A 14,327-nucleotide genomic window follows, 5' to 3' on the forward strand; every position below is an offset into this window, starting at 1 on the left:
ACGAGCAAGGTGATCGTCACGGTCCCGCTACTCAGTATTGTGTGATATTGCTTCAATATTGGCTCTACATTCTGGTTCCTGCAGACTATCTCCTATCAGCATATTCCATTACTCTTTTCCCTCCCCACAGATTTGTGCGGATCGACTTACAATGCTAGTTATTTTGTGGGGAAATGGAGCCTGAGAATTCCCTGACTACATTTACATGCAGGCCCTGATAGGATTATCAAACCGGTCTGGGCTAAAGTAATTGGACTGCCAGCTGTTGATAATGACCAAGTGCTGCACACGGGGTATAGCTCTTTTTTTGCTGGTGCTTCTCTTTTTCTTATCTGTTGGGAGGTATTATGCAACCAACCTATTTGTGCATAATTGTTTTCCTTGTAACTTAACCTACCCGTCTGTTGGCGCCTGTGTTTCACGTTGAAGTTAACCCCTTAAACCCCGGCATCCGTATTCTGGGGTTAACCTTCACAGAAAATAGCAGATCGACAAGCTCACAATTTTAATTTGTAGCGAAAACAGAAAAGACAAGACAAGTATAGAGAGAGCTCTGAAAAGCGCGCACATCCAGACGATAAAATCCCATCACAAAGTGATGGGATTTGAGTCATTAATCCGCTGCACTTTAATTGGGTAAGGGTTAGTGGGGTTATGTGTGTTGAGGTGGTGATTCATTTTCTGAAATATGAGTCAATTAGGTCCAGTTATTATAGATGACTTTGCAGCATTTAAAGAAAGTCACTTGAAATTCCCATGTTGGTCCAACTGAAAGCTGGGTCAAATACTTAAACATAAACAGCATTTGCTTGCCTGGCATTAAAGTGAGCATTAAGTTATAATACAATTCCTACAACTAAATGAATGATGTTTTTGCCTCTAATTGCTCCAGGAATGTGACAATCTTTGGTGGGATGCCTTCACCACGGAATTCTTTGAAGATGACGCCATGCTCACCATCACTTTCTGCCTGGAAGATGGTCCCAAACGATACAGTATGTATATAATGTCCATATTTACGTTGATACAGCTTCATTCGTTAATAATATTCATTAATATTTTAAAGGAGGACCATATCAGTACATGTCCTTGCTTCGCCCATATATTGTACGGTACATAAACATTGACCATTGTCCTGTCTGGCATTTTGTTTTAAAATACAAAACGACTATCCTTTTTCTTCAGGGCTGACATGGCCGACTCCAGAGGATTAATGGTTTTGTTTTTCACATTTTTGCATTTCTTTCCATTTTCTTCAAAGTAATTAAACCTTTACTGAACATAACTGAATTATTGAGTTGTTGAGTATTTTTGTCTAGACTTCAAATCAATCCGCACTGAAATGCATTAAAGCACGATTATAGCGTAACATTGACATGAAATGTTTTCATAACGTACTGAAATTAACTTGAGTCTAGTTGCTTCCTCTGAAATCAAACAAACCACTTAGTTCTTTGGAAATTGGTTGCAGTAATGTATGAAGTACTCGTCGTAGTCAGTGGGCCAAACATGCCAGACCACCGGTATGGTCCTTAACCATTCAAACCGGGAACGCATCTGTGTCATTTTAGATTTCTTTGGCTCTACAAGCTACAAGCTCATAGCTACAAGCTCATAGCTACAAGCTCATAGCTCATAGCGTGGCACCGAGTGCCACACGATGAGCTTGTAGATCTGCCATTTTTTTAATCGTGAAGATGTGTGCAAATTATTGATATATATATGTATATATTTTTTTTAAAGCGAACATTTGTAAAATATTTTGTTCCAGGGACCCACCAGAAGCAAAGATTTGAGTTACAAATGTTCGTTTAAAAAATATATACATTCAAAGATTTGCACAAATGTTCAAGATTTTTCAAAAACAGCAGATCTACAAGCTTGAACTTGTAGATCTGCTATTTTTTAATAGCCCAAAGAAATCTAAAAAATTACACAGATGCGTTCCCCGTTTTAATGGGTTAAACATTGTGTAAGTTTCATGTTATGATTAATATCGATTCAACCACTGTTTCATTTGTCCATATTGTGACTTAGTCAAACAGAAATGTAACCAACGTTTTAATTTCTGTCCACAGCCATCGGTAGGACGTTAATCCCGCGATACTTCCGGAGTATCTTCGAGGGGGGCGCCACCGAGCTGTTCTACGTGCTGAAGCATCCGAAGGAGTCCTTTCACAGTAACTTTGTGTCACTAGACTGTGACCAGTGTACCATGGTGACTCAGAATGGCAAACCTATGTTTACACAGGTACAGTCTCTCTACTCTCTGCTCTAATGCTTGATTCATGCTTTTGAGTGCCGAAAATAGACCACAACGCCACACTATTTCCGGCGTAACAGAGTATAAATCGGGCAGTACGGTTATTTTGAACAGCAGTGTTTCTGAAGTAGGATTGGGATCCTTTTGGATTTTAACGATTACGGCTCCTTAAAGGAGTAATTCACCCAAAAAATTACAATTACACACCCCATGAAGCCTTGAATTCATGGAGATTTTTTCATTTTTGTTGCATTGTCCTAAACCAATAATTTGATGATCGGCTTTGAGCCTCGGTTGGAGACCCAAAGTGTCTTCTACTGAGTCTCCTAGTGACCGATGACCCGGTCGTCAAATGATTGGCTTAGGAATGCGACAAATTATTCAGTCTGAAAGCCCTCTCAGTGCAGCTGTTTTCTGAGATGGGGGTGTGACCAAACTGGGACTCCTTGGCGATTGGTTCATACTGGATTATCCCGATCTGGATTGGGCCGAGCCGCTGGTTAGATTTTCAACTGAGAAAACCCCGACTTCTACAGCGTCGCCAGACCCTGAATGCAAGGCTAGCGATTCAGAGGCTGGAGCCAGGCTAGGCTTCATGGGGTGTGTAATTGATAGAAAATAAGTCCTTTTTTGGGTGAACTACTCACTAACTGTTCCCTCTTAACCGTCAGTGTATTTGGCTTTATTTGTGTACACTCTCATAGTTATGGTGGTCCTTGACATTAAAACGTTTGAGAACCACTGGTATTATAATTGTATAGCAGACGTGAAGTTTTGCATACCAGCTCTGACAGTGTGATAAACTGCCATGTGTGCCATATGCACACAGAAAAATAAAGGTGCCAACTGGAACCAAAACTGGTTCTTCAGAGTGATGCCATAGAAGAACCATTTTTGGTTCCAGAAAGAACCTTTCGGACCATTTATTTGACTGGTTCTATAAAGAAAATAGCTTGTAGATCTGCTATTTTCGATGAATGTCTGCCTATTAAGACATGGTTCAAACAGACAAAGGTTCCTCAAAGAACTTTGGCAAAAAAGGTTCTCTAGAACTAGATAAGGAACATGAAGAACCATTCACTAAACCAAATGGTTCTTCAGTAGTTCATGGTCCTTGGAGGAACCATATAGCCTTTTAAAGAACCAGTTTAAGAACCATCATTTTTGTGTGTGTGTGATGAACCTCAATGTTGGATCCGGTTCCTTCCGGTAACGGATCCCCCAACCCTAATCTGTAGTCGATGTTCTGGCCCAGAACCACACACCTCAGTGTGGTGACCAGCTCTTGTCCACTCCCATACAGGTGTGCGTGGAGGGCCGGCTTTACCTGGAGTTCATGTTCGACGACATGATGAGGATCAAGACGTGGCACTTCAGCATCAGACAGCACAGAGAAGTCCTGCCACGCAGCATCCTGGCCATGCACGTAAGTCCCTAAGACAGACACACACACACACACACACACACACACACGTTAAGATGTTATTTTTGTCATTTACAACACTGTTTCCCAATCAGTGGGTCGAGACCGATTTTTGTGTGGGTCGCGACTAAATATCCCTTAATTTTCCTTCAAGTTTCCTGCATTAAAAAAAGAATAATACATTATAATTATATTAAGACAAGGGTCTTCAACGTTTTCAGGCCAAGGACCCCTTAGCTGAGAGAGAGTTGAAGCAGGGACCCCCTCTCTATTGTATAAAATTGTGTTTCAGATTCAACATTTTTTTGTTTACTTGGTCTGCTCTTTTTTCCCTCTACGCCTAAAACTCTTTGCCAAAAATAGCCGATCTACAAGCTCACAACGCCTCGCAGCGCGAGGCGTTGTGAGCTTGTAGATCTGCTATTTTTGGCTAAAGCTCTCCTCAGAAAAGAGATGGGTTCAAGTGGTTATGGTAAAAAAAAAAGTCATATCACACAAAGATTTGGCGGACCCCCTGCACTAACTCTGAAGACCCCCTAGGGGTCCCGGACCCCCTGTTGAAGACCCCTGTATTAAGATATAAAGATATACAAAAGCACAACTTTTCATCAATTAAAAACAATTCCAACATTTGTCAAAAGTATTTCATAAATAAAATCAAATAAGTCTGTAAATATATATGTTTTAAGAAGTAGTGAAAATAAATCTACAAGCGTCGCGTTGTGAGCTTATAGATCTGCTGTTTTCACTAGTTTGGGTGCCTGGCTAACGTCTTAATTTCTCTTTTGGGTCATGAGCTAAAAGGTTTGGGAACCACTGATTTACAACGTCTGTTTTTTTTGTACACATTCAGGACCCTCAGATGCTGGATCAGCTGGCTAAAAACATTACGAGATGTGGATTGTCCAACTCCACCCTCAACTATCTCCGTGTAAGTACATGTCCAGTGACGTCTTCAATCTTTTTGTTTTTAGTTAATCCACCGTGGAGTGGTGTCCAGGTGGTCCGGGGGTAAAGTTCCTGCCCACCACGGTGGATACTAAAGGGGTTGAATCCTCCGCAGATGTTGCCTCTGGCTTAGAGTTCTCAACGGGCCTGAAAATTAAGGCCCGGCCCTTCTGGGCTGGCCCGAACAATTACCATACTTTTAGGCCTGAAAACCTGGAAAAGTGTCATTATGTGCTTAATGTCCTCAAAGTCACGCATCCAACAAGCTTTGAACTGAGCTGATTGGACCTTCCGTTCCAGAGATAATGGCCAAAACAAATTGAAAACGGCCACTATCGCAGATTTTGGCCATTGTCGCCCGTTTTTCTTTAATAACATGGGCTAGGAAGGTCGGACAGCGACAAACTAGATACCCGAGTAAAGTTCACTTTGAGCTGCATCCAATACATCCACTGCCATTTCCGTCTGCCTTACGTTAGGCCGCTAGGGGCAGTTATAATTTCTTTTTTGGGGGTAATAGATTGTTTTGGTTGAGGTTAATCTCTGTCTGCACTAGCAACTCAGGGTGCCTGTTCAGTGGGAAGGGAATCTGGGAAGACTAGGATCCATCCTCCGCATGTGTTACGTCCTCCCGGTGAAACTCCTCACGGTCAGGTGCAAAGAACACGTCACACATATCAAAGGTGACGTGGTTATCTGTGCTCTTTCCCTTAGACCAGCTGTAGGAGTTAGCAGTGAAAAGGCACTAGAATGTACATTGGGATTTGGCATATAATGACTACATTTGGGGAAAAAAAGAAAACTGTGGGAAAAAGAAATCCACTGTAGATTACATATTATGTTAAATTGTGTGAATTGGATGTCGGCATGGGTATCCGTCCTTTTATCAGCCCCTCCCTCAGGGTGAAAAGAGCTGAATATGTGATAAATGTTTAATATACAGTTATCATAAAACAGATCTGCTTGCTGTGGTTAGTTTGCGATACACCTGACCTAATGGCCTCTGTCACTCTCCTCCACGTCCGCATACACACACACACACACACACACGCGCGCGCACACACGCACACGCACACGCACACACTTCTAAACAGCGTAACTTATTAATTACATTAATAAATTAATCATACAAGCAGTGTATTTTGTTTCTCGTTTGTAGCAGCTAGCTAAATGCTTTCATCTGAGAGCATGTTGGGCCGTTCGATTCATACGTCTCCCATCAACATTTTGGGCTCGTCTGTACAAGCATGGCATCAATACACTCTAGGGCAGAGTAAAAAAATAAAATAAAAAAATGTAAACAAGAAACGAGTTGCAAATAGCTGCTGTCATGTAGGCAAGATGTGAGATTGAAGTAATTGTTTTGGTATTTTTGCTGTCAGATCCTTTACTTGTTTAGTGTATTGTAGGGTCATTTTCAAATTCCAAAATAGATTTTGGCCACGTTTTGACCCAGGGCAGGGCAGCGGTGGCCTAGTGGTTAGAGGGGCGGCCTTGATACCGGAAGGTCCCTAGTTCGATTCCCCAATTCATCACATCAATCATGAATCACCGCTGAATAGCCCTTGAGCAAGGCTTCCATGCAGGGTCCGGCTGGAAACAAGCTTCGTGCTTAGTCCGACACCCTGGGTAAACAACAAACTTTGCTTTGCTTTGCTTTGTAAGCCTGATTTATACTTCACATTTATACTCCACTGGTGTAATGGACAAGTGAATTAGCAAATTCCCCACTCCACTTGCTAATTCACTTGTGTTCATCACCCCCCACAGCTATGTGTGATCCTGGAACCCATGCAGGAGCTGATGTCAAGACACAAGACCTACAGCCTCAGTCCCAGAGACTGTCTCAAGACCTGCCTCTTCCAGAAGTGGCAGAGAATGGTGGCACCACCCGGTAACGTACACACACACACACACACACACACACACACACACACACACACACACACACACACACACACACACACACACACACACACACACACACACACACACACACACGTGCACACACCAGTGGTGATTTTGACAGAAAATTGTGATTCTACAGTTGATTTAGTCGACTAAAATGTATTTTGGCGGTGCCTTGATGGCGTAGTAATGGCTGATTTTACACTTGGTTGCATGCTGAAAATAGCCGATCTACAAGCTCGCACGCGCGCACACACACACACACACGCACGCACGCACACATGCACACATGCACACACGCAGGCACACATACACACCACTGGATAACCAGTGACACTTCTTTAGAAAAACGTTTAAGTACGTTACGGTCATTGACTCCTTGTCTTCCTTGGTCTTCATCGTATAGCTGAGCCAGCCAGACAAGCGCCCAACAAGCGCCGGAAAAGGAAGGTGTCCGGAGGAAGCACCATGAGCTCCGGAGGAGGCGGCGGCAACACCAACGCTAACAGCAAGAAGAAGAGTCCGGCCAACAACTTCTCGCTCTCCAACCAGGTACCTGAAAGCACACCACCATCTACCTGACCTCTCTGTCTCCTAGATGAGCAGGGAACCATGCTAGAAGTGGGAAGAAGCAGGTAGCAATGAGACAGAGAGGAGGATGGGGGCGGAGATATATTTACGTTAGGGAAGTGGTTCAGGGTGGAGGCTTTAATTGATTAAGACCGGGAACGCATCCGTGTCATTTTTTAAATTTCTTTGGCGTTTCAAAAATAGCAGATATACAAGCTTATCTGGCGATCTGCTATTTTATATCTATATATATGTTTTAAAGTGAACATTTTTAACTCCGATCTGTGCTTCTGGGGGGGTCCCTGGAACAACATATTTTGATATGGGTTATATCATTTTGGGGGTCCTTGACATGGAAAAGTTGGAGCACCACTGATTAGGATTTAGACTGTTAGGATTTAGAAGACATTTGTAAAGATTTGCACACATGTTCAAGATTTTTCAAAAAAAAAGTAGATCTACCAGCTAGCTCGGTGTCGTGCTATGAGCTTGTATATCTGCTATTTTTGAATAGCCAAAGAAATGTAAAAAATGACCCAGATGCGTTCCCCGTTTTAGGGTGTAGCAGGCGTCGAGGATAGCGCTTGAAGCGGGGCTACGCCAGACAAGCATCTCAAGGTGGGATTTGGAGTGAGATGTGTGATTGTTTACAATTCCACATGAAGACAGTGAGGTTTTAGTCTAGTATTACTAGTCATTTGTACTATAAGAACCCCTTGATGTGAACCAGTGAAGGGCAGTCCCTGGTCCTCTGGGGCCTCAGGCTAATGGGGTTTGCGTAGAAAAATCACAGAAACACAGAAAGAGGCACAGATGGGTTTCATATGACACAGATTCTGTATGGGGGGTCGAAGAAGACCATGGGTTTTACAGGTTCCTTTATTCCTGTGTTTGTGGTCGGTGGGACGACCTTGCTCTGATTTTAATTGGGATTGAACAAGGTTTCCTCTCTTTAAGTCCACTGTAGTAACTTGCCTTACAGAAGGTCCCAGTAAAAGCCTGTCAGAGCACACAGTACAACACACGGCAGCCGATTCTTGCTCGGCCGGCCGGCCGCTCGGCCGGTCGGCTGGTTGGTTGGTTGAGTGAACGAGACCCGAGGTGGAATGAACCCCCCCCCCCCCTCCCCCATGATGCAGCACTGAAGGATCAGGGATGTCCACTGCTGGCCAGTAGGAAGGCGCCTGGCTGTCATCCAGAGCAGTGGCAGGGAGTCAGGGTGACACGGCCTAACTGAGCTGTCTTCTTGGTCGGGGGTAGAAGGACCTGAATGGTTGCCAGAGGAAATGTCATGTCGAGTCGTGATTGGCTCCGGCATGGGACGACATTAACACCTCAGGGATGGAGAGTTTTAAAAGTTGTCATTTGTCGCTTCAGTCCTGTGATGGACTAAAAAAAACTAAACTTGCATTACCCAATCAATGCATTTCATCTCATCAAGTGACATTTTTGAGGAGAATAATTAATCAGCAGCTGTATTGTCTAAATGTAATTTGTTGAAATGAGACTTAATCGCACTTTAAAATAGTCTAGCCCAAAAACAACAAAAAAAAACTACATTTTCAGCCCATCCGTGCAAGTCAAGTCATTCCGCGCACCTACCCCCTGTAATATGGGGATAATGTGTTACCGGCCCTTGCTGTCCCTCTTTAGGACGTGATGATGGTGGGCGAGCCCACACTGATGGGCGGGGAGTTTGGCGACGAGGATGAGCGTCTGATCACGCGCCTGGAGAACACACAGTTTGACGGGGCGAATGGCCTGGGCGAAGATGAGGACAGTTTCAACAGCTCGCCCGCGCTGGGGGCTCACTCGCCCTGGAACAACAAGGCTCCCTCCAGCCAGGAGAGCAAGAATGACTCCCAGTCATCCCAGTAGATCAGTTGGTTCTCGACCCGCGTTGGTTGGGCCGGGGCCCACTGGCTGGGCCGCGAGGGGATTGACAGACAAACACGTTTAATAAGTGACAAAAAAAACAAAAACGTTTTAAGATATGAAGGAACTTAAAATGCATACTCCCGTTAGTTCCTCTGATCCAAGCCGGAACACACAATCGATTGATTGGTCCATTACAATAAGCATGCTCTGAAAATGCACGTGGCGCCGACACGCTGCCGCGTCATGTGGTCAAATGGGTGGGCCGCGAACACTTTCAAGATTTTCAAGTGGGCCCCGATCCAAGAAAAGGTTGAGAACCACTGCTGTAGATATGCTCTGAGCTCCCAGCACTTAAAGCTCCCCTCCCCCACCCGGGTTCCAGCCGAGCCGACACACTAAGGGGGGGAGGCAGAAAGGAGGAGGGGGTGGGGTGTTCTGGAGCACTCGTGTGCTTCACTACTACGGACAGTTTTTTGTTTCTTTGTTTATTATTATTATTAGGAGGAGGGAGGACGGTTACGGTTAAAAAGGCGGTTACTAGCCGATGGATTGACCCCGCGGGGGAAAAAAAGCGCTTCTTTGTGTGTCGTCAACGTTTCAACTTCAAAGCCAGACGGGTCACAACAACAACAAACCCCCCCAGCTTCTCGCCTCAACACTCTCTCTCTCGCACATGCTCAGTGGTGCTCAGCCTTGGCCCCTGGTCCTCCTTGTCGCTGTGTGCTGGTTCTGGTGTCAGTTTGTAGTCGTATATAGTGGCGGTATGGTTAGCCTAGCCTAGCCTGTGAGCCTTGGAAAGGTGGCGGTGTTGTGTACATGTTTTCCCCCCATTAGCACACTCGCCACAGTGTTTCAGAGTCAGAGGGCGGGTCAGGTGTGTGTATATCCTGTCATCCAAGTGCTAGCCATGGCGACCAGGTCAGCGGCAGGGTTCTTTTGTTCCAACCTCGGGTCTCTTCTCCTGTGTGCGTTTCCATTGACAACGCACCTCTTGTTTCTGTTGTGCTCATTGTCACAGGCAAAGAAAAAAGATGCTTTCCAAGTATTTCCTTTAACTTTTTTTTCAGGCTGTTAGAATAAAAAAACTAAAACTGCTGTTGTACTCTTTTAGAATAAACATTCAACGCCTCGGTTTTTAAAAACTCCCAATTATTTGTTTTTGTAGGACCTGGTTGGAACAAAAACCTGTACAGTGCCGGAGCTTGAGGACCGGAGTTGAGAACCACTACGCTAAATCTTAAACACACCCACATACAGTTACACACACACACTGACACACTCACAAACATACAAACTGACACACACACACACACACACACACACACACACACACACACACACACACACACACACACACACACACACACACACACTCACACACGGCATAAAACATTGAGGTACTGGAGAGAAGTGGTACGCACCACGTCTGGACCACAGAGAAACCAGACGCTGCAGAAGTGTGATTATTATTTTTTTTTCTTTTTTGCTTTCTAACGTTTTGAACTTTTGTTTTGAATTTTTTTATTTTTGTAAAACGATTTCTAAAAATAAAAACGAGACAAGCAAACAAAACAAAAAAAACAAACCCCAGAATATTCTTTGCACTGTTTTTTTCCACTGTAACTCCCAATCTATTTTTCTTATGAATTTGACAGTGTATTTTTGTTCTTTCTTAATTATTATGACTAAATGTGAGAAAGTGTACGACACACCTGACACCTGTGACGGGACATGTATAAATGCTATATAAATGTATAAGTATCGCTATTTAGATCATTATTATTGTGATGGTTAAACTTTCATGCAAGTCTGCTTGATGATGTCATCAGCCTGAGACGGACATTACAGTGACATTTACGACGAAGTCCCGCTGACTTTGATGCTAGAAAGTCCGGGTTGGGGTTTTATACTGCACTGCATCTTGTTTCGTTTAAAGGGGAATTTTGCCCCACGGTTTTCTTACCTTTTCTATGATGTTATGATACCCTCGGATGAATGGTACAGTAGAAAAATATCATAACTCCATCCCGGGTCTGCCACAGCTGAATACCAGCTGAATACCCACTTCCGGTGGGGCGCATTAAAAAACAATCACGTTGCATAGTGTTCTGTGAACTATGAACGTCAGATCTCACAAAAAAAACAAAAAAGCTATTGAAATACGCGATGCAACACAAGGACCATGGGCACGTGTTTTTAGCTGTGGCGGACCCGGGATGGAGTTATCATTTTTTTCTACTGTACCATTCATCCGAGGATATCATAACATCATAGAAAAGGTAAGAAAACCGCGGGGTGAAATTATCTTTTAAGCCGAATTTATATGCCGCAGTATGGCGATGTGTTACTCGCCGAAAGGCGAGTGACACAGTCGTATGCTGGAGTTTATATTAACGCTTTCGAGTCCAAAGCAGGACCCTGGGAAAACGGTTTCCACACTTAAATTCTGAGCTAGCATCTTTGTCTTGTCTGTGCAGAGCTATTTGCTTTCGCCTTCAAATCTTTTATCTGGGGGGTTTTACCTCTCCATAGAAAATACAAGTCGACGTATAAAACCTTCTCAAATTTGTTACATGAAACGCAAAAAAAAAAGAATTTTGACAGCATTGTAAAATAAGAAAGACTTTTGTAATAACTTAAGTTTCCCAGGAATGTTTTTAATCACAATTTAGAAAGCTACAGACCAAGAAGCTATACATGTAAGATTCTTTAGATAATTATTTACAATATGCTATTTTTGTTTTCATTAAGTGTCATTTTGTTGGCTTATGTTTTTTGTGTCTGTGCTTGTATATTTTAGCTCGTAGTTTTCTGTAAAGGTTATTCTGTGTATTCTTCCCTATAGAACCATGAACCATGAAAAACCCACAATCTAATGTAAAGAGATGATAAAAAGCCTCTTTAAAAATGTTTTTTTGAACATGATTTTTAAGGGTACAATCACTGAGAAGAGCATTTTGGCTTCATTTCAACCAAACTGTATTTATTTTTCTATATACTTTGATTCTGTTTGGGCCCAGCTCATATGTACTAAACCCATGCTGTTGGTATCGTGTGGAGGACTTTTAGTTTAGAGGGTTGCTCTGTCACATAATGTCATTCCTTTTAGTAAGAGCTGTTATTTTGACGTTGATCTGTGCTGAGGCTTAAAACCATTGTCTTAAACCACATTCAAATTAACCCTGCTGTCCTTATTTTGGCCAAATTTGAAAAACTAGAATTTACAAAAACAGCAGATCTACAAGCTCACATGTCATCGCGTATGACAAAGTGTGTATAGGCTAATTGGCTATACACTTTTTTTTGTGTGACAAAGTAGATTTAAGTGGTCAACATTGCAGCAATGTTTATCTATTTAACTGCTGAGTCATCACTGCCGAAGGCCTCCAGCTGATCTGAAACTGTATTTTTAGCCACACTGGGAACCCCCAAATAAGAATGAACATACAGGAGGGGTTTTGTGATGTACTGGAAGCCTGTCACTGATGAATAAATCCAAAAATGTCCAGTGAAACAATTTTTTTTACTGGACATTTGGTGTCTTCTGATGTACTGGAAGCCTGTCACTGATGAATACATTCTAAAATGTCCAGTAAAAGGACCTAACCCATGTGTCAGAAGCATGGGCGTTGTCTTTTCAAATTATTACATAAGCATTAAAGACACAGAATCAGTGCCTCACGTGATTCGACCTAGTTACACAGATATACTGTATTTGGTGTGTCTCTCTAACTCTGGTTCTCAGCGGATTCCAGGGACTCAGGGTTCCTTTTGGGGGGTCTAAATGTACCCTTACAAGTCTGTAACTAGGGTCCATTTGGTTCCATTTGTATACCGACAGAGTTAAGGGGAGACCCACAAATTTAAACGTTTGAGAACCATTGCTCTAGCTTGCGGAGTAGTAATTCCCAGACCTCACCACCAGGGGTCTCCCTCTCACCAGAGCCGGAATGACAGACCTGACCGAGCAGCCCACTAGTACAAATCCCTCTTAATAGCAACTGTTGATCTTTTAGCAGAGAGGCTGTCTGTAAATCCACTCTGATGGCCTAATTTATACTCTGCCGTACGGCTGAAGTATAAATCAGGCCTGAGCTGTTACTAGGCTATCGTGTTTTTAAAAAACGTGTCTCTTCTTTGTTGTCTTCACGATCCTCCACAAGCCCCCCAGTCTTACCGTTCTGCTCTAGCAGTTCAGCAGGCTGACAGAATGGAACCCTAGGGGGCAAATCTAAACCGTAGGACCCTTCATTATGCCCCCATAGACAACTTGGGACACTATTTAGGGAATATAGGGTATATCATTTGAGAGACAGATGAAATGGCATCTTCACCCATAGCTGGCGCCCCCCATAGGGGTGATTTGATATATATATATTTTTGCCTAATTTCTGTCATTTGAGAATTAATGTATTGGTATTAATAAAGATACATTTTCACTTAGACGGCCAATTATGCTCTTTACTACAGATGTCATATTTTAATGGGCATGAACGTGAAAGAAAAACAAAACACAATCACATGATTTGTAACCCCTTAAACCCCTCGGATCTGATCTTTTACTAAATAAACTCTGCAAAAACCATTATACATAGGCTAATTATGTTCCTTTTGTTTATATGAGTGTTTATAGATTCATTCACTTTGAACAGAACATTGAGATTTCCGGAAAAGTATTATATTTCAGTGTTGCAAACTGGATGAACAGCTTTTCCCAATACAAACCAAATGTCTTATGTGGTAGTTGAAACCAGTGGTGTTAAGTAACATGTACATGTACTCAAGTACTGTACTTAAGTACAATTTTTACTTTACTGGAGTATTTCCAATTTTCAGTACTCTTACTTCTACTCCACTACATCTCGGATCCAAATATTGTACTTTTACTCCACTACAATTATTTGAAAACTTTTGTTACTAGTTACTTTGTAGATTTTGATTATTATTACAAAACAGACATTAACCACTTCAGCCCTATATACATTTCGGCCATTTGAAAATAGCCGATCAACAAGCTTTGTTATGCATTTGTTAGATTGTTATGCATTTGAAAATGCATAACAATTGAAATGGGACATTGTGCATAATGAGTACTTTTACTTTTCTTACCTTTAAGTGCATTTTGATTCCAATACTTTTGTACTTTTACGCAAGTACATTTTAAATTCCGGACTTTTACTTGTAGCAGAGCAGAGTTCTACATTGCAGTATTGATACTTTTTCCTTGTGAGTACTGTGTCCTCATATAATTGGTCCTCACTAAATGCTCTTTATCAGATGGCACCATTTCTGTCTACTCATGCTGTTTATCAGAAATGGGTGCAGTAGGTGGACGGT

The 14,327-nt window shown here is 42.6% G+C and overlaps 1 protein-coding gene across 8 annotated transcripts in view; it reads left to right on the top strand.

Annotated features, from left to right (window-relative positions):
* Positions 1-12,564, top strand: part of LOC311058278 (LIM domain-binding protein 1-like) — a 38,478-nt gene extending 25,914 nt beyond the window's left edge. For 4 of the 8 annotated variants that reach the window (XM_084075669.1, XM_084075670.1, XM_084075672.1 and 1 more), the window contains 7 exons: positions 893-995; positions 2,079-2,251; positions 3,519-3,689; positions 4,540-4,617; positions 6,405-6,528; positions 6,949-7,094; positions 8,766-9,037. In XM_084075669.1, coding sequence (XP_083931795.1) covers positions 893-995; positions 2,079-2,251; positions 3,519-3,689; positions 4,540-4,617; positions 6,405-6,528; positions 6,949-7,094; positions 8,766-8,990 — 1,020 coding nt within the window. In that variant the 3' untranslated portion in view covers positions 8,991-9,037. Of the gene's footprint in view, positions 1-892; positions 996-2,078; positions 2,252-3,518; positions 3,690-4,539; positions 4,618-6,404; positions 6,529-6,948; positions 7,095-7,670; positions 7,731-8,765; positions 9,038-10,155 lie in introns of those variants that run through there. The other 4 variants (XM_084075675.1, XM_084075671.1, XM_084075674.1 and 1 more) reach the window with 4 other exon arrangements.
* The last annotated feature ends 1,763 nt before the right edge of the window (positions 12,565-14,327 follow it).

Source organism: Gymnoscopelus microlampas (assembly GCF_963454915.1).
Source record: "Gymnoscopelus microlampas genome assembly, chromosome: 13".
Classification (NCBI taxonomy): domain Eukaryota; kingdom Metazoa; phylum Chordata; class Actinopteri; order Myctophiformes; family Myctophidae; genus Gymnoscopelus; species Gymnoscopelus microlampas.